This window comes from Arvicola amphibius, chromosome 14, assembly GCF_903992535.2.
Source record: "Arvicola amphibius chromosome 14, mArvAmp1.2, whole genome shotgun sequence".
Lineage (NCBI taxonomy): Eukaryota > Metazoa > Chordata > Mammalia > Rodentia > Cricetidae > Arvicola > Arvicola amphibius.
The window spans coordinates 25,848,971-25,868,900 of NC_052060.1; the positions used below are offsets into that span (position 1 = coordinate 25,848,971).

General features: G+C 45.2%; 1 protein-coding gene across 3 annotated transcripts in view; it reads right to left on the reverse strand.

Moving 5' to 3' along the window:
• Cdc14a (cell division cycle 14A) overlaps window positions 1-19,930 on the reverse strand; it is a 145,756-nt gene that overhangs the window by 26,271 nt on the left and 99,555 nt on the right. For all 3 annotated transcript variants that reach the window (XM_038311184.1, XM_038311183.1, XM_038311185.1), the window contains 2 exons: window positions 19,176-19,314; window positions 7,022-7,181 (listed from right to left, as the gene is read on the reverse strand). In XM_038311184.1, coding sequence (XP_038167112.1) covers window positions 7,022-7,181; window positions 19,176-19,314 — 299 coding nt within the window. The remainder of the gene's footprint in view (window positions 1-7,021; window positions 7,182-19,175; window positions 19,315-19,930) is intronic.

Sequence of the window (19,930 nt, forward strand, 5' to 3'; positions counted from 1 at the left end):
GCTCTCAGCTACTGTTCCAGAACTGTGCCAGCCTGCCTGCCACTATGCTCCCCACCCTCTGGAGCTTAAGCCTCAACAAACTCTTCCCTCTATAAGCTGCCATGGTCATGGTGCTTTACCACAGCAACAGAAAAGTCACTAAGACAGACAGACAGAAAGACACATACAAACACACACACACACACACACACACACATACATACATACATGCATGCATGCATGCATGAATACATACATACATGCATACAAACATACATAGATGATAGTTTGAGATACATATAGACAGACATAGATGACAGTTTGATAGATGTGATAGATGACAGACAACAGATTATATGTAGTATATTTATGATACATATGCATATATACAGATAAACTGGGAATGTTAAATCATCTACAGATTTACTATCAAAAGCAAAAAAAAAAATTGGCACAGTTCTCCAGAATTTTCCTGTGCTATGCTCTCACCCATTACCCTGACATTTTTCTGCCTAACAAAACAGGTTGTATTGCACAGGCAGCTTCGCAAGTGATTTCTTCATTAAAAATGCATGTTTATTATGCTGTTCCAGGACAGATGAAAAAGAACCTTGCGTTGCCATTTTATAGCCCCATAAAGTCCTGTTGTCTAGACATACCAAATTGCTTCTTTAACGAACACTTCAGGTCAGGCTGTTCTCTGCCTTTCAGCCCTGGTACACACCTCTAACAAACACATCCGAGATGCAGACAACTGTCTAACGCTGCCCTAGCACTGTGAGGGGAAAGTTCACGAAGCGGGATTACTAAGCTCATTTTAAAGCTATCTTCGAAATGGTAAAATATTACCCTCCAAACTTCACCTAGCAAAGCTTGAGAGTACCTCTTTAATATTTGATAGATATAGATAGTATCCTGATATGTAAATTCACGTTTCACTTCTAGGAATGTAGATACCTCTTGTGTTTAGGAACCATGAAGTCCTCGTAATTTTTATTTGTATACAGTTCAATCATTCAGAGTTCTGTATATGCTTAGAAATGTATTTGAATATGTTGCAAGCATTTCCTTCAAGCTGCATTCTCCATGGCTGGAGAATGAATTGGGGAAGGAAAGGATGAGGAATGAGGCGGACAGTTAAGTGGCTTCTCTAATAGTCTGACGATAGAAGATGGCTTAGACCAGAATACAGCAAACTGCTTAGACGTCAGGACGTGAGGAAGGAGAAGACAAAGTAAAGAAAGATCTAGACATTCAGGATAGGTCTAAAGAAACCTACGCAAGGATAGAACATGCCGTTATTTAAGTACAGATTTAAGGGCATTTGAGGCACTAAGAAGTACAGAGATATAATCACAAAACCACCAGTAAGCAAATGAACACATTTTCTGCCTGTTTGTGTTTGGTTTGGTTTTTTTGAGGCAGGGATTTATGCAGTGCAGAATGGCCTCAAAATCACTACCTAGACAAGGCTGCCCTCAAGCTCCCAAGCCTCTGCTTTCTTCCTTTTCCCTGCCAAGTGCTGGGCTTAGAGGCCTGTGCTACTATGGTCCTCTGTGCTCTCAGATTCTTAACACAAACTTATATAATGTTAGTCAAAACATAGTTGCCTTGAGTTATACAATCTTCAAAACTCCAAAACTAAACAAAACAAACAAGAAACAGATTTCCTGCCTCCCGAGATACAGAGCTAAACAGATGGTCACGGCTGAGATCAGAAGGGAGATTAGGCTTCAGGAGTTGGAGGTGTGGTTCTGTGGCAGAGCCTGAACACTTGACTAGAATGTGCAGGGCTCTGGGTCCCATCCCAACACCACAAGAGGTAAAGATAGGACAGAGGGAGGGGAAAGGAGGAGAGGAAAGGAAGGCAACTTAGCTTGGGTTTGTTAGATCTCACCAATCTGTCCTCGCTGCACTGCCCAGGACCTTTGAAAACTGGACCACTTCCCCATCCCCAACTCCCTGGCCCTTTATTCCAGTCTTCTGTGGACCTCAGCAACACCTTCTAAACTAAAGCCAGAAGAGGCACCCCAAAGTTTCAACCTGGGTGCTACCACTACCCTCCCGATAGCCTCTGGTGGATCATGGTGGCATTCAGATAGAACAGACACAGCTTTTCCATCCTGAAAGTGGAAGCAAGGGACTTCGAAGTAAGGCCTTGGAGATGTGCTGCACTTATGGAATTTCCTAAGATGCACCCAGTTTGAAAGCACTTGATAGACTTAATAAAATGCAATAGCTTTAAGATGCAATTCTCAAAGATGTAGCACTACTTTCCTATCCGGTCAATCATGAAGTCATATGATGCTGGCTGCACATTATCAGCACCTGCAGAGAATGAACATCTCTCTAAGTCAAGGGCATCTACTGGTTGGTAGGCGGAGGCTGGACCACAGCCCTGGAGTCGCCAAATGAAAGACTGAACTTACTGTGACTCTGAGAGGAGTTTCAGAGGAGGAGCTGGCCAAGGTCTTGTTCTAAGTCACATGTGTAAGGTGTTAAACCCACACCAGGGGCGCTTGAAGAAACACAGTCTGTGAACCAGTGTGCCTATGTTCAAAGGACAATTCAGTAAATTCTGTGTGTTACATTGGGCAAGGGGTCTGCCTTTTTCTGCCTCTGCTATGCCTTTCTCAAAGAGTCATAGTTCCTTCCGGTGGCTGTGCTGTATGGTCACGTGATTAATCCATGTAAGGGGCTTAAAGGGTTCTCCGCACACAGTGGGTGCTACCTGGGTGGGTGTAACCACTAAATTCCTGGTTTAACTCTAGTATTTGTATTAGAGGTCTTCACAGTCCTCCTCCTGGCCACATTTTTTCTAGAATCCCAATTCACAATGGCTTCTTAGGCCCCTGAATATCAGAGAGAATCCTTATTTTGGCATTATTTTGTGTTTCAACAATGTAATATCCTTGTACCAATTGGGCAAGTGTCAATTTTATGTCTGTTCTCTTTTATCCTTGAATCTGAGATGCTAAGCTCTCTTTGTTCAAGTAACATTTACTAAGACTTTGCAGCCCAGGAAGCAGAATGTAATGAGAATGGGTTTTAAAACCTCAGCATGGGAGAAAAGCTCACAGCTCAGCAGGAGCCTGGCGGGGGGGGGGGGAGGGAAAGGAGGGGGAAATAAGCTGCCCCAACATGGGTGTTGAGTGTAATTCACAGCCAGGAAATCCAAGTTCCACAAGGGCACCACTTTGTGCTGAAAGATTCCTAACGACTTCGAGTGTGCTGAGAAATTTACCAGAAAGCCTCAGCCTTTCTAGCCATGGTTTTCCTTTATTCTGGCAGACTCGGTTGTCACAGTGCTTCTTAATGACCAATTACAGGAACACTGCCGTAGATCCACAGGACCAAATGCAATTGAGATCCTCTGCTTTCAACCTTTTATTTTTATAATGGTCACGTGTAGGGGAATGTAGCCTTTTGTGCTTTACATACCAAGTAAATAAATCCAGAACCACCATGGACCCCTCCTTCACACACCAGCAAGGAACGTGAACCACACTAAAATCCTTACAGCGTTCTTATTTTTCTGCTTGAAATTCACAACACAGTAAACACATCACCAACTCTGTTGGGCCCATTGAATTCCCCCTCTTTGCACAATGTCCCATGGCTAGAACTAGACAAACAAATCTAGAAAAGGCATCAGCTAGGTATGGCGTGGCCCAAAAGCCACATGGAAGTCATTCTGCAAGGCCACACTGTCTGTCACAGTGCGGATGCAATAAGCAGGCTTCTGTGTTTGGAGACTTGGTCCCCTACTGGAGTCTTGGAGGATGTGCAGCTTTCAGGAGGTGGGGCCTGGTTAGAGGAAGAAGGTCTCCCAGGGGGATGGCGGAAGGTGGGATTTGAGCTTTAGAGCCATTCCCAGCTTCCAGGCCTGGTTTCTCTGCTTCCTGCTGGCTGTGGCATGAACAGCTGCCAAATGCTCTCACTGCCACGGAAACACCTGACGCCGCGCCTTCCCTGTCTCCTCGAACCGTGAGCCAAAATAGCCCATCCTCCCTAAAGTGTCCCTTGCCAGATACTTGGTCCCAACAGGGAAGTCAGTAGCTAATCTCCCATTGTACTCTGGCACCGGAGGGCTCTTTGTTTTTCATTTCTTTATTCTAGTAGTAAGAACAATAGCACTTATGAATGCCTAAGATGAAAATAACTACTGATGAGCCCCATCAAAATTTACAGATTTGTGTTGCCCCAAAGTTTATGTTGAGATTCTAACCCACAGTGATGGGAGGGTGGGGGTCTCAGGAGAATGGTTAGATCATGAGGCAGTCCTCAGGAGCGGAGAAGGTCCCAGAACACCGCCTCGCCCCTTCGTCCTATGAGGACAAGGAGAATGTACCATCTATGACCAGAAGATAGGCCCCCATCAGGGATTCGGCCAAGGCCTCGCTTGACCTTGGACCTCTCAGCCTCCAGAATGCCTTGAAAGAAATTGCTCATATGCTACACCGTTTCCGGTATTTTGTTGTGTGAGCTTGAACAAACTAAGCTGGGGGAGAAACATCTAAATATATGCTTATACTTCCAAGCTGACATACTTGAAATCTCAATCACACTGCATCCTTTGAGCCTCCCATGGTAAAGGACAATTAATCCTGAGTTGAACAAACAGGAATGTAAAAAAATGGATGGAAATGAAACTGTCTGCTAGATCAGTGGTTCTCAACCTGTGGGTCACAACCCCTTTGGTTGGTTAAATGACCCTTTCACGGGGATCTCCTATGACCAAGACACAGATATTTACGTTACAATTCATAACAGTAGCAATATTACAGTTACAAAGTAGCAACGAGAATAGTTTTATGATTGGGGGTCAGTACAACATGAGGAACTGTATTAAAGGGTTGCAGCACTAGAAAGGTTGTGAACCACTGGGCGAGATAGTAATTTAAAGAGCATTTGTTGGTGAAAGGCAGTTGTGTTCCTCAGACACAATGTTACACTCATCTTTTCAGAAGTCAGAACAGGAAAGAAAAGGTGTTCTTGTTTAGTGATCTTAGCTCATTAAAATTTAGCTCAGATCCTTCATTTGCTTCTCATAGTCCAGACTGCAGCAGAGGCAAGAAAAAGTCAACAAAGGCTCTGAATATCAAGACCTTGGCTAAGATTTACAGTTCGTCAGGACGGATGACTCAACAGTAAACTCAGCCACTCCATCCATCTGTGGCTGTTCTAGGAGACAAACACAAGATTTTAAACCAGTTCCTATCCCAGTCCCTATCCTAAGTACTAGAATGAAGCTCCTTTTCCCCTCACTAAGTCTGGATGGCTTACTGTCTAAGAGAAGCCTTTAGGGGATGCCAAGCATTGGTTTGAGACAGCTATGCACTCCTACCATGTAGGTTCTTGAAGGCTAAGTTTCCTTAGGGCCTTGGTCTGGCTTTATGGGCATCCAGCTGAGGGCCTGGAAACTACATTTAGTGCGCGCGCGCGCGCGTGTGTGTGTGTGTGTGTGTGTGTGTGTGTGTGTGTGTGCATGCGCCATGTATGCACATGGTCACACGTGTATACATATACATGTACGTAATTGTCCAAAGTTGCCATCAGCTATCTTCCTTGACGACTCTCCACTTGACTTAGTGAATTATGCTGCTGACACTGCCTAGTTTATCCAGTCAGTTTGTCCTGGGCATCCCCTGCCATTGCCTCCCCAGTTTGGAAATTAAAGGTGGCTACCACACTTACCCAGCTATTCCGTGACTTCTGAGAATCTAAAGTTTCAGTTCTCACACCCACAAGGCAACAAACATATCCCCAGCCAGTTCCATTTCTTTTGCCTCTTGAGGAATATAAAAATATAATCCAAATTCTCGGCTTTACCTCAGGCACAATGTTACTTGAAGAGCGAAAGTAGGATCAGGTCTGATGACCTGTGCTCATAATCCCAGATTTGGGAGGCTGAGGCAGGTGGACCACCCTGAGTTCCAGGTTAGCCTAGGCTATAAACCCTTTCTTGGGAGAACTGGGGGAGGAAGAGGAAGATAAACTAAGAATTGAATACCCAGTTGTGAAAGTGATCCCATTACTCAGTAACTCAAGACCCTTGGGCAAATCATAGTTTTGGACCTCTCATTTCTTTTCCACAGAAAAGAATTAGAACACATTATACTAGTACAGTTGCTTCCAGCTCCCAAAATGCTCAGGCTCCAAGTTCTTTGTAAGTCACTTCCTGCTACTTCAGAGGTAGTAGGGAATAATAGAAAGAAAGAAAGAAAACCCATGAGTTTGGAACCAGACAGACACAGAGCGAATCATGCCTTAAAACACATCTCCGAAACACAATTTCCTTACTACACAGAGATATTGCTTAATTCACTGGGTGTAGTACAGATGAGATCAGCCGCTAAAGAACGACTCTTTAAAGTGGTTTGTTTAAAGGAGAGGCTGGGTAAAACAAGTTGTCCTAACCCTGCTTTCCCTCTGACTCTTTAGAAATCAGAAGGAATCGGAGGCTTTCAGAGTACCACTTGTGCTAGGCACGGCTTCGGCAAATGCCGCGTCAAACTCTCTTCTCGGGATCTATTTCTGTTTTCAAACGGAAACTTTACTTTTCTGTTGCCTTTCTATAAATATCCCTTACATCAGAATCACTCTCTTTATAATTGCTCCCCTTAAATTATGTCTTCCTTTCCAAAGAAAACTGGTTTCTGTGTTCTGCTTTGTACTCGAGAGGCCAATGACCCCATGCTTAGAAATGCAGCCCTCTCAGGAACTCAGATAAAGTCTCTGGGCTGGTGATAGGGCTTAGCAGGCAAAGACGCTTGCCACCAAGCCTGATGACAATTTCAACTTGATCCCCAGTACCCACACGGTAAAAGGTGAGAACGAATTCCCAAAAGTTATCCTCTGACCACTACATATGTAGAATGCGCGCACACACACACACACACACACACACACACACACACACAAATAAAAAAAGAAATGTTTAAAAATGAAAGAAAAGGTAGAACTGCATGCTGCATGTTCAGTGGGGAACCATGAAGAAAGCTGGTGCTAAAGAGGCAGGCTTCTCCCGGGGAAAACTCACCTCTCCAAACCTTTCCACGTTTTGTAATTTAGATAAGTTTCCACCAATAGACATATCATCCAAGCTAGAAATAATTTTATTAATACTTCCTTCACTGGAGGGCCTATTTTTCAGTTTGGATCGGAAAATGTCTCCTTGGACCCACAACGATGCCTGTTTCCTGTAAAAATGAGAGAAATAAATAATAAAATAAAACTGTAATCATCATCTCCATGCTAATGATATCTTAACAAGAAAGATATCAACCAAGTATCTAACAATTAGACTAGAGAAGTGATAGAATCATAGAATATACCATTATGTGTCTAAAGAAACTAAATATTTTTTAAAAAATTAATGGGATTTTTTAAAAATGCGAACCACGGTTCAGAAATCTATCCACCCCAGTTTACTAATAAGTCAGGCTGCCCCTGTCTTCTATTGAGGTAGGAGCTGCTTTTGGAAGCTAGTTCTCAAGCTGTATTTTCTAAACCTAGGCTATATAAACTGTATGACGTTAGACACCACCGAGTCAGAGTTCATTTTCTATACCAGCTGTAAAAGCACAGATTCAAAACAACCGCAATATTTCTTTGCTTTGTGCAAATGTTTAGAAAATCGTAGCCCAGCCTCTTATATTTTTATATCTTCAAGGCGTCTTGCCTTCACTTTTGAAGCCCCTCGGCCTCTCTATTTCACACCTCCGTCTGTCTATCACAGCCCTAATGGGATGCGTGACTCTTCTTCTGGGCTTTGAACAGTGGGAAAGTAGCAGCGTCCTTGACAGAGAAAGAATAATAGGTCAGAAGACGGCTGATGAATTCATACCAGAGCACTCAACTGTTACTGCAAGGAAGGGGCTCTGCCTTTTCCACCAATGCTGACAAGTTCACATACGTGAAGCACAGAGAAAAGATAGAATTTAAGGAAAGAGACAGAATATCCTTGTTCCTCAAGAAGTTTCTTAAGATGGGGAAAGTAAACAACTAAAATCCAGCATACTGAGGGCCAGTGGCCCAGACTCAGGCAAAACCCAAGGCAAAGGGGCCCAGCCCTATCTGCAGTTGGCCATCCCCCATGGGTCCAGAGGTCAAGTGTCTGTGTGCACATGCACCAGCATAGACATACACACGTACACACTTCTCCCCCTCCCTCCTTCAACCTCTGCCTGTCCTTATGAAAAAGGAAGTCTACCATAAAGCACAATGCTATGTTATAATGTAGCAGTTGCATGCACCTCCCTGTTGGTGACTGGCCAACCTATACCATCCATGTTTGCAAAGTATATCAGCCAGTGGCCAGAACAGCCTAAAGACGCATTTCTCAGAACACATCCCTGTCCTTAAGCAAAGCAAGGCCCCATCTGGAAAGACAAGTGGGACTCACCCAGACAAGATTATCCTCTGACCCCCATCCCGGACCCCAAGGCAAGCACAAGCTGAGGAAATGGCAAGGCAGAGAACACAGGGCTGGTGAATTTGCCTGCAGCAGAGGATGTAGGGAAGGACTCTTGTTCGTGATGGGTCTCAGGAGCTGGGCTAAGATATTTGAATGTGATGCCCCACGGACAGAGATTATGATAGTGTTTTTCTGAGATTTAAAAGAAAACAATATGAAATAGGACCTAAAAGAAGCTAAAATGAAAAGAAATGTCCGATTCAAACAGCAGGGATAAAATGAAAACTCGGACGGTGCTGGCAGCCCCAGGATGAAAATCGCAAATGACAGCTTCCACTTGCTTGCTTTAAAAGACTCAGCCTACCCTGTCTCTGGAAAGACTTGATCTGAACCTGAATATTAAAGATGAATAAGGTGTCAGCGCTGAACCGAGTGTTGCTAAGCAATGATGTACGCAATTGCCTCTTGAGCAAAAGGAAGCGGCGTTTCACGCAGATGCCTTCCCATAGACGACGCACACGGTGCTCACTTTTATAGTGGTGTCTGTCGCCCCTTAAAAGCCTCGTCTCAAACAAAAGAAGTAAAACATGTATTTTAAAGTATTTAGCATTGAAAACTCAGTTCTCGTAGAGCTGACACATCTGCTGGAAGCCAATCTCCCAACCCTGCAGCACATTTTCCAAGAGCAAGAAACGACTGGCCCTTCACTAATACGTTCTTAGAAGCAACAGGCAAAGATGTGTCTTGATTTGAATGCAGCCTCCCAGAGAGATGTAGCCAGGACTGGGGTAATTGATTTTGGCCACATCCTGGCCCAAATTAGTCGGATCTGGGCTGGAACGATGCGGGATATGAGAAAATAACTAAATAACTCGGCTTCCATGTGAGCCAATGTGAAATTGGTTTGGATGCCTCTTTGTACATAACCTGCTGTTAGTGCAGATCAGGTCAGTTGCACCGTTCTAAGTATTTCTGGGTTTGAATAAGGATACACAGAGAAGCTGCTTTTCCTTGAGGCTTGCACACTCTCCCTCACCGCCTTATGGGGAGCCAAAAACGTATTCCATTATCCCGGCTCTTCCGTGTGATCATTCCTTCAATCTGGGACACTGCTGACCAGGGTGAACCAACGTTAACCTCAGTGTCCATCCAAATCCATCATTTGGTCATTTGATTAGAAACCTAATCCATTTTTTTGAGCTTGTGTGTGTGTGTGTGTGTGTGTGTGTGTGTGTGTGTGTGTGTATTTTCAGAAATTCCCTAAAACAAAAAGTAGTTAAACTACTTTAGTTTCTCATCCAGCTGAACCCGACTGTGAGACTAATTCACCCACTTTTCTAAGCACCAACGAAAGCTGTGGTGTATCGTTGTGGTATGTGGTGGTTTGGATGAGAATGGCTCCCATAGGCTCATAGACTTGAATGCTTGGTCACCAGGAAGTGGCTCTGTTTGAAAAGATTAGAAGGAGTGGCCTTGTTGGAGGAAGTGTGTCACCAGAGGTGGGCTTTGAGGTTTCCAAAATCCCAAGCCAGGCCCAGTGGCTCTATCTTCCTGCTGCCTGCGGATCCTGATGCAGAACTCTCAGCTCCCTCTCCAGCACCCTGTCTGCCTTTGCGCTGCGGTGCTGCCCACCGTGATGATAATGGGCTAAACCTTGAAAGTGTAAGCAAGTGCCAACTAAGTCCTTTCTCTTACAACAGTTGCCCCGGTGTTTCTTCACAGAACTGACTAAGACAGGGCAGACCAGAGTAAAAGTGAATTGAAGTCCCCTGTTAACTGAATGTGGGGTAAGGACCAGCATGGGGGCACACCAGTGAATTGTGTTAGAAATGCAGACTTTCAAAGGCCACCCCAGGTCTGCTCAGCAGGGATGAGTGTTTAGCAAATGACCCTTAAGCACTCCAATGGCCGAGGAACCCTGAAGTGGGGGCTTGCAACTACCCAAGAATGCAGAAGAATCTCTGATGACAGCTCACATAATAGCCATGCTCGGAAAGCAGGGTGGTGAGTCTGGAAATCCACAGATTTAAGACTGGAAAGGGTTGAAGCAGGGCGGGGTGAACTGGAGAGACGGCCCAGCAGTTAAGATCACTGGCCACTCTTAGAGAGGGCCCAGGTTCAGTTCCCAGCACCTATATCAGGAGGCTCACAACCACCCACAACTCCAGCTCCAGGGGATCTGACTGATGCCTTCTTCTGGTCTCCACAGGCACCTGCGTGCACTGGGTGCATATACAGAAAAGCAGGCATGAGCATGCGCACACACATACACATGCATGCGTGCACACACAACAGATCTTTAAAAAAAAAACTGAAAGGGGTTACAAACACAAAATTGTTACTTTTTAAAGCTAATTCACAGTAGACCCACAGTGTCAAGGTCTTCAGCTCTGTGCGGGTTCTCTGGAGGAAGTTTGGGCAGAGTGGGACATGGGTAAGAAAGGAGTCTAACAAACACAGCCTGACTCCACACGTCTACAGGCTGAAGACTGTCTTTGAGAAGCCAGCATTCAGGGTGGGCTAACAACAATGAAATATCTGGGTGTCATCTTATGAATCTAGAGGGAGTTTAAGAGAAGAAACATTTGGGGCCTGTGGTGATATTTATAGCTCAAGAATGGTATTTTTGGTTTCAAGTTTAAGAAAAACACTTGATGTGTATTTTGAACAAACACGGCTTTCTTTATATCCTAGGGAAATCTCTAAATAGAGAACTATCAGACCATAACAAAGAGGCTCGGAACTGCTGATGTGAGGGTTGATCGGCCATGTTCAGCAGTGCCGTCACAGACCTTTCCCCGCCAGTGACAAAGCAAAGTGCGTATCAGGACACAGCCATCCACCTGGACATAGACTTTTATAATTTTCAAGGAAATTAGGATATGACTAACCAGCTTTTCTGCAGACATAGATTTAGAACCGATACAGTTCAAAAGGCCCTGATTGGCTTTTCCGTTCCAAAAGGAAAAAACTGCAGTCCCTCCTGCCTGTTCCATCATTTGTGACAGACGGAGAAACTGTGGAACAGCTGTCACCCCCATTCCTCTCCTAATGGCCCTGTTAATTATTCACGATTTTACGTCATGGCTGACTTCATACTCTCCATCCTTCATAGAATCGATCTTCAAAGCCTAGTTTTTTCCCCTTGAAATGTTCCTGCTACGCGTCTCTAACTCTTCAGCCCATATCTCGCCTCTGAGTGAGCCTGTCTGCCTGACAGATTGCAGCAGGCTCCTTTTTAGCCTTCCCAACGCTGACCTCCATCTATCTGATTCATCTCGTACAGGCTGCAGCCCAATCCTCCTTGAGCAATACTGGCACCACACGACCCTCCTCTCTCCCTCCCATCCCCGCTGCTAAAAAGTAGGACAACCGCAAGAAGTTCAGAATAACCTCTTCTATCACTGGAACCTGAGCATCTTATCGTCAGTATTCCCTGACTACGCCAAGATGCACGAGCTTCTGTAGATGGCCACACACACAGTGCTTCAAACAAACACAAAAGTTCACTTCCACATAGCTCTGCAGTTTGGGCATCAAACTGCATCAAAGTTTCAGTGAGCTAACACCAAAGTGTGGACAGGACTAGTTCCTTCTGGAAGCTCTGAGGAGGGAATCTCTTTTCTCATTTTTATCTGTGTCCAATGACTACCAAGCTACTTAACATGCGTCCCCTTCCTCCACCTTCAAAGTACAGCCATGTATATACTCTGCACTACTACCTTCTCTAAATGAGTCCCTGAACCTTTTCTGAGACTGTAAGATCTGAGCAGGTGCACTGGGTAGTTCAGGATACTCCCACCAAAACCAAGATCCTTAATCAGTTCAGCAGAGTTCCTCTTTCCTTCTAAGGCTACCCAACAGGAACAAGAGATTATGATGTGTTCCATCAGGCACATCAATTCAACCTATCATAACAGACATCAGGCCAAACACTATAGCTACACCGATTTTCTCCCAAGACAAGACAGTGGCACCATTTGTAGGAAGATGAAATGTGCATACTCCCCCTCACTGTTCTCACTAGATCAATTTTTTAAATCCCATATATGAACCAAACGAATGAAGGCAAACCAGTTAGGAACCATGAGACTCAAGAGACAACATAGCAATGAGGTTGCAGGTGTTTCTTTTTTCATATAAATCTCATATTTGCTTCTAAAGAAGGGAATGAGCCACAAATGATGTCGGAATTAGTTTTTCCCATCAACAACAGAAGAAACAGAAGGATACAGAACGAAGAGGAAAAAGGAACTGTCCTGTTGGTGGATTGCACCACTTTATGTGTAGAAATCCCCTGCTCCATACAATTCACATGTACATATGTACATACAAGCACATATACATGCACACAGTCATGCACACACATAAAAAAAATCAAGCGCTTTTCTACTTACTCATAATGAACGTAGTGATATGGAAATATAAATACTATTTATAAACATCAAAACAAAGATTTAAGTGTAAAGCAAAGAAGCCAGGAACTCTGAACACTGTACACGGCCGATGACCAAAACAGACTGAGGTACATAGATACTTTCATGGATCAGAAGTCTTGTCATGGGGCTGGAGAGATGGCTCAGAGGTTAAGAGCATTGCCTGCTCTTCCAAAGGTCCTGAGTTCAATTCCCAGCAACCACATGGTGGCTCACAGCCATCTGTAATGGGGTCTTGCGCCCTCTTCTGGCCGTCAGGCATACACACAGACAGAATATTGTATACATAATAAATTAATTATTAATTAATTAATTAACTAATTAATTAATTAAAAAAAGAAGTCTTGTCATTAGTCAAGATTCAACAGTTAACATTCTGGTATTAAAATCCCAGCAAAACTGTTTGCAGATACAGGCAAGATTATCCTCAAAGGTATGAGGAAAGAGGTCATACAAATGATACTTAGCACAAAGGAATGGAAATGTGTGGTCACATGTTCACATAGAAGCTAGTGCCTGCAACTTTATGACATCTCTGACGGTAACAGGTAACAGGCCACAGCTCCGAACAGCCCAGGTGACCTTCGGCATGACACAGGTGTGTCTACATCAAGGACTACTGTCCTCGAAAACAATTGACTCTCAGAGACTCACACTTGATGGACAGCACCGATCCCCACAGTTGTGCACAGTTATATAAATTTCCCTAAGATTGCTATTCTTTATTTGAGTGAGATAGAGTCTCATTATGTAGTCTAAGCTGGCTCCTCAATCCTGGGCTGCTCCTGCCTCAGCCTCCCAAGGCCTGAGTGAGATTGTGTGTGTGTCCCACAGCATCCAGGAGTTTAGACAGCAGGGATGGGAAGAAGCAGGAATGGGGAGGGATCCTGGCGGGGATGGACGAGCCCCACTGACCGCACCAACATCCACATCCTGGTTAAGCCACACTCTGGTCTAGGAAGGGTTAGGGATTTGGGGGAGCAGGCAAAGGGCACATTGGATCTCTCACTACTATTTCTGAATATATGAGAATTAACAATTACCTCAAGATAAAAGTTTTTGATACCTTCACTGACTTTTCATAAAACCACAAAATAAATAAAACTAATAAAACTAATAAATACATAAAAAGAACTGATGAAATCTTGGGACACTGAGTGGCCTGACCTCTTTACCTTCTGGAATCATCTGCTATTCGTCTCCCTTCTAACCCAAGGGCCTCCCAAACATTCTCATGGGCAAGTAAGTGTTGTTCCTTCAGTGAAACCCTCCTGGCCGCATTGCCCCCATGGAGAACGCAAGTTATGGCTGTTGTTGGGAACAGTATGTACAGTTCTCAAAAGAAAAAAAAAATGCAATATGGTCTGAGTAACTCAGTACTGGGCCAGTAGGTTAAAGAACTACCTGCGTGCCTGTGTTCACTACAGCATAATCGACAATAACCAAGAAATCAAACCAAGTATCCATTCATGCAAAAAAAGCAGGGCATTCTGCAATTGCATTCAGTCTTAAACGAACAATCAAAAAAAGAGGAAATCCTACCATCTGCAACAAAGCAGAAGAGCCTGGAGGGCTTTATGCTAAGTGAAATAAGCCAAGAACAGAAAGTAATTGCGGCAGCCCTACAAACACTAAAAAGTCAAACTCACAAAAGCTGAGGGTAAAAGATGGCCACCAGAGGCTGGGGGTGGAGGGTTAGGAGATGCTGACCAAAGAAGGCAGAATTTTCGTTGGGAGGAATACGCTCAACAGGGCTGTTGGTACAGAATGGCGTCTACGGCTAACAGCCACATACCATACACATGACAATTGCTGAAAGAGTGGATTTTTATGTTTGTGCCTTATCAGATGACAGTATGTGGGGTGAGACATCTGTTAATCCGCTTAGTTAGCCACTCCAGACCACTGTGCATACCATACGTGTAGATGCCGTCTGTCAGCCTGAAAACTAAACCAGACGGAAGAAAATAAAATCAGAAAAAGTTCCCAAGGTTTTCCGCGTGGTTTGCGCTTTCTACTGCAGTCCCTGTTTACAGCTGCCTTCTCCTCCACCCCCACCGCATCTTTCTCTCTTGATTTATTTTGCTGCATGGCGTCCATCAGAGCTGCTGCGTAATTTATACATTTTTTCTGCTTGCGCGTTTCTCCTTAACCCCAGAGTATGAACTCCACTGGTCAAAACCCAAGCTGTCACTTCTACTGCAACTTCCCAGGTGACTCCACAGTGGTCTTCAATACGTGTTTGTAAGAGGAGGGAAGAAAAGAGAGAAGTGGGAAGGAGAAAAGGAAGGGCCCTGCCGCGTCTGGACACGATCTCAAAGGCAGACAAGAGTGATCTTGACAGGAAAATGAAAGATTACTGAGGAAAACCCGAAACCTAGACAACTGTAACAGCAAATGTCAAAAATGCTAAATGTGTCCCCCAAAGGTCTCTATGGTTGGCCCCTGGCCCATGAGAGGATAGAACATAGAGGGAAGTTAAGTCACTGGGTGGGGCACTTCCCAGCCATAACCAGGTGGGACCAGCTGTTTTGCTCCTCCATCCGCCGCCTGCCAGGATGCACAGCCTTGCAGCTCACCCAAAGGCAACAGGGCCAAGCAATCACGGGCTGACATCACGAAGGCCATGAGTTCAAATAAATCTTTCTTCCTGGGAGGCTAATTCTTAGCCGGTGACTGGGGCACCAGAGAAGCGAGGCAGAAGCTAACTACTCCGAGGTCCCCTAGTGAGGAACTTAGGGGTGCATGATGAAAGGAAAATGAGACAAGCTCTCTTCTGAGCTGTTTACACTTCACAGAGAAAGCCTTTTGTCGGCTCTCGGCGGCAACACAGGAAAAGAGCAAAAGAGAAATCGTTGTTAACACAAAATCGCCTAGAAGAAAGCTCAGTGCTGTGTTTAAAGTGTCAGGAAAAGGGCATTTGAAATAAAGTTTCTAAGACTAATAACAGGAAGGACGGGGAGAGGGAGAGTAAGTAAACTTATTTATCCAGTGCAGCCCTTCAGAGTCCTCTGCTCTCAAAGGAAATTCAAAGACCAGAGACCCGTATTGCCTCTCGTTCTGTTCCCTAATGCATGCAAGCCCTGCACCAGTGCAGACTTCTGCTCATCCCCTCAGCCGCCAGCCCTCCAGAAACTGATAGTTAATACCGCTAAGGCCCAAAGCAAACATACTCAACCGCTCTCTCACAGGTACACATCCAACAGAGAATGCAAGCAAAAGACCCAAGCTAGCCAACACTGGGAATGACTTAACCACTCATCAAGAGAACAAAACATCACATACATAGTCAAACACTGTAAAGCTACAAACATTGGAAGTGAACAGACATGCCTATCAATAGCACCAAAGAGCGTGGAATTTAAAAGGCTGGGTACACATACTGCTTGGTTCTGCCCAGACGAGGCTCAAAAGCCTGCAGTCCATCTGCGGTGTGGCAGGTCAAAACAAAAGTCACTGCTGAATGGTGAAGACCACAAGACCAGGTGTGGGGTGCTGGTGATCTCTACTTCTTGGGCTTGGGGAAGGTTATACAGGGGGGATTGCTTTGCTAACTCACTGACCCCACACCAAACACCCACACCCAGCTTATTACAACCCATGGACACTAGCTGCCGCTCTATTCCTTTAGATCACTTGATTTTCTGGAGACAGTATCTCTCTGTATTTCTGAGGCTCGCCTATCACTTTATGGGGCCAAGTAGGCCTTGAACTAGTTGATCTTCCTGCCTTGCGAACTCCGAGTTCCCGGGGTCACCATACACTGCAGTAGTACCTTGTTTATATAGCCTTCGCTCCAGACTGAAACCGCGGCCTGTGTGGACTGCATTAGGATGCAGACAGGACTTGTTTCTTCTTGCCCTGCAGTGCTCAGCACTCATCAGTGAAGCTCTCCTTGACCTCCCCGTGCAGAGAGATCTCCTCGCCCCTACCTGTCACCCACCCCGGCTGTCTCTATCACATCGTCATAACACCTGCCATCAAAAGCCATCACATATTCACCCACTGCATTCCTCTCCCAGAGGAAAGGCGAGGATCATAAGAACCTTGGCTGACATGTAACCAGCTACCCCCTGGAAGGAAGAAGACTGTCTGATACAAGCCTGCAAACAATACACAGCTGTTGAATCAATGTGCGACCCAGTTGCACCAAATGATATCCTTCAGGAGCTACACCAATCACGGGCTAGGAAAAGACAAAACAGAGGGCCAAAGAAGAGAAACAAGAGAGTAAGAAGTTCTCTGATATTGGCAGAATAGCCCTGGACCACAATACTGAAGAAGACTATCTAAAAAAAGGGCTGGGAGAACCCAGGAGTGACACAGGCATTAGTTTATGCAAGTTTAAAACATCTCACAAAGTATAAAAGGAATCTACCTTCTGGAAGGTTCTGATCCAAGCATCACAACACTTAGCTATGGAAGTAGGTCATTCCCGCACATCGGTTTGCATAGGCAGATACTTTGAAAACTGTAGTATGACTCACGTGGAAGGATGCTGCCAAAGTCTTATAGTGTGTGCACCTACAGATGAAAGGCATTGCTTCAAGCCAGAGCACAGCTGCCTCGTGACCCTAATTTCTTCTGGTACCATTACAAGAGAAGGCAGAGAAACATGGGGTGGGGAGAGCCCTGGGAGGTGGACACGAGGAGAAAGGGGGAGGATGATGGGCCCTGACATCGTGAGGGGGAAAATACGGTGACCTGAAACAGTGTTGTCCCAGGTCCTGTAAGCTGTGCCCAGCAGAGAGCCAGAAGAAATGAAGTACCTTTCGAAGAAGCTGTCTTCCAACTGTTCATTTTGAGACTGAGAAAATGGCTTAAGCAACTAGGTTTAGGGACATTTGGGTTTTGAGTTTTGAACCTGGAGGCCACTTATTCAATATTACCAATTAATATAATAGGCACATGGCATGCACTCCGTGCTGCAGACACAGAAAATGCACAACAGGCAACCATTGGAAGCCTGCGGTTGGGAGTCTCATTAAGAATAAACCCTAACAACAGATTAATTACGTTTGTTCCCACAGGGGAAAGCCTAGACACATCCGTGTTTTTAACGACCCTATCTATGCGTAAGTTTTCTTTAAAACTCATTGCACTTCCATCTCCTGCTCTCAGGCAGAGGTTTTCCTGCCCTTCTCCCGATGCTCGTTTTCTTAGCAGTTATTCCCTGGAGGATTGGTAAACCAACAATCCCTTGGGCTCAGATTTCTTAATCATCTCAGATGCTAAAATCTTACTTGGATCTCTTTCTAACTTAGGTCGCCTCATCCAAACTAAACCGATTTAAGTCAGAATAGAATCGTTCTATAGAAAAGACAGAGTTAGTCCACAGAGTCATTCCAACAGGAAAGCAAAGGGTGGGAGTGTCTGCGTTATGACATGAGAGCGACGGAGAGTATGTTCAAAGTGGACTGAAGGCAACTAGGACCACTTCATCTCCTCCCCCTGTGAGGACGGAAGTGTTGCCCTGTGGTTAGCGCACTTGCCTTGCATTCGAAACACCCTGGGTTCAGTCCCCAACGCCATGTCACACTTCACCTGCCATCCCGGCACTCAGAAGGCAGAAGCAGAGGCATCAAAGTCATCCTCAGCTACATATTGAGGTCAAGGTCAAACAGAGCTATCCGAAACCTTACCTTACCTCAAAACAAACCAAAAAAGAAAAAAGAAAAACCCTCCTCCCTCCATTTGTCGGTAAATTGGCGAAAGTGCTTCATATTTTCAGGGGAAACCAGCTGTTTCAGAAAGAGCATTCTTACAAATCGAGCCTTTCCACCTGACAGCCTGGGGTCGAAAGGAAAGGCGGGAGAACAAGTGAATGTATAAGGGATTCCCGACTGATGAGCAGGAAGCCAGCGGGGACCTGGACCAGGATGGACACCTGGCCTTACCTTTCCATTCCCCACACCTTCTTGCACGAAGCCAGACGCTGCCGTTTTCATTAGCAGCTGGCTTGTCTCACTAAACCCAGTGACTGACCCCAGCTGTGAGGGTTTTTTTTTTTTTAAGTCATTCTACTTTTAGACACGCAAACAAAAGAAAGAAATGAACAGTGCCAAGTGAGATGACACACGAAAATTGCACTGCAGCCACATCAGAGAAGATGACAGAAAAAGGGTAGGCAGGGATGGTGAGTTCTTCTCACTGTTACCTGATCTGAGAGATAGAAAGTACGGGATCAGAGCACCTTAGCTGTCACGTCAACAATAGTCTACCCGAGGCGCCGCCTTCTCCAACAACGCAGCCATTTCATAATCGGTCCAGAGCCGGGGAACAAGAAGTAGGAAGGACCGGGGACAAGAACGAAGGACAGTCGTACAGGAAAGGGTACTTACTCTTCCAAGAAGTGCTGCTGGGGTCCAATGATAGAGCCTGGCCGGCAAATTCTGATCCATGCGATGATTTCAGCATGTGTAAACCTGTAGTGCTTCATGACGTAACAGGCGATCAGCGTCCCGGTTCTTCCCAGACCAGCTGTAGAAAAGGAAACAGAAGAAATGCCTAGTGTAGCAATTGCATCCACAAAAACAGGGGGGATGACCCTGTCCATGGACTGCACTGGATTCTAGCACGATGACAGGAGCTATGGCTGATGTTCCCACAATTTCTCTCAAGTAAAAATATACATTTGTCCCCTGATGGGCGGTACCTTTGATGCCAGCACTCAGGAGGCAGGGGCAGGAGGATATCTAAGTTTGAGGTCAGCCTGATATACAAAGTGAGTTCCAGGACAGCCAGGGCTACAGAGAAACCTTGCCTTGAAAAACCAAACTCTGTGTGTGTGTGTGTGAGTGTGTGTACACATGCATGCATATACATTTTTCAGGCTGGAGATGTAGTTTAATGGCAAAGAACCTGCCAAGCATGCACACCCTGGTTCAATCCCCAGTTCTGAAGAAAAGGGACAAAACAACACAAAACAAAACCACCTACATTTTTCTTTCACCAATGGAAAGCACAAAATGAAGCTGCCCTGCCTTTTAGGGTAAGAGACTGACAGGATAGAAACAGGTGGATCCCGCTGGGAGGGAGGAAAGGATGGCAGACGGGAAGAATGGAAGGAGGCGGGGGTGCAAAAATGGCCAAGAGG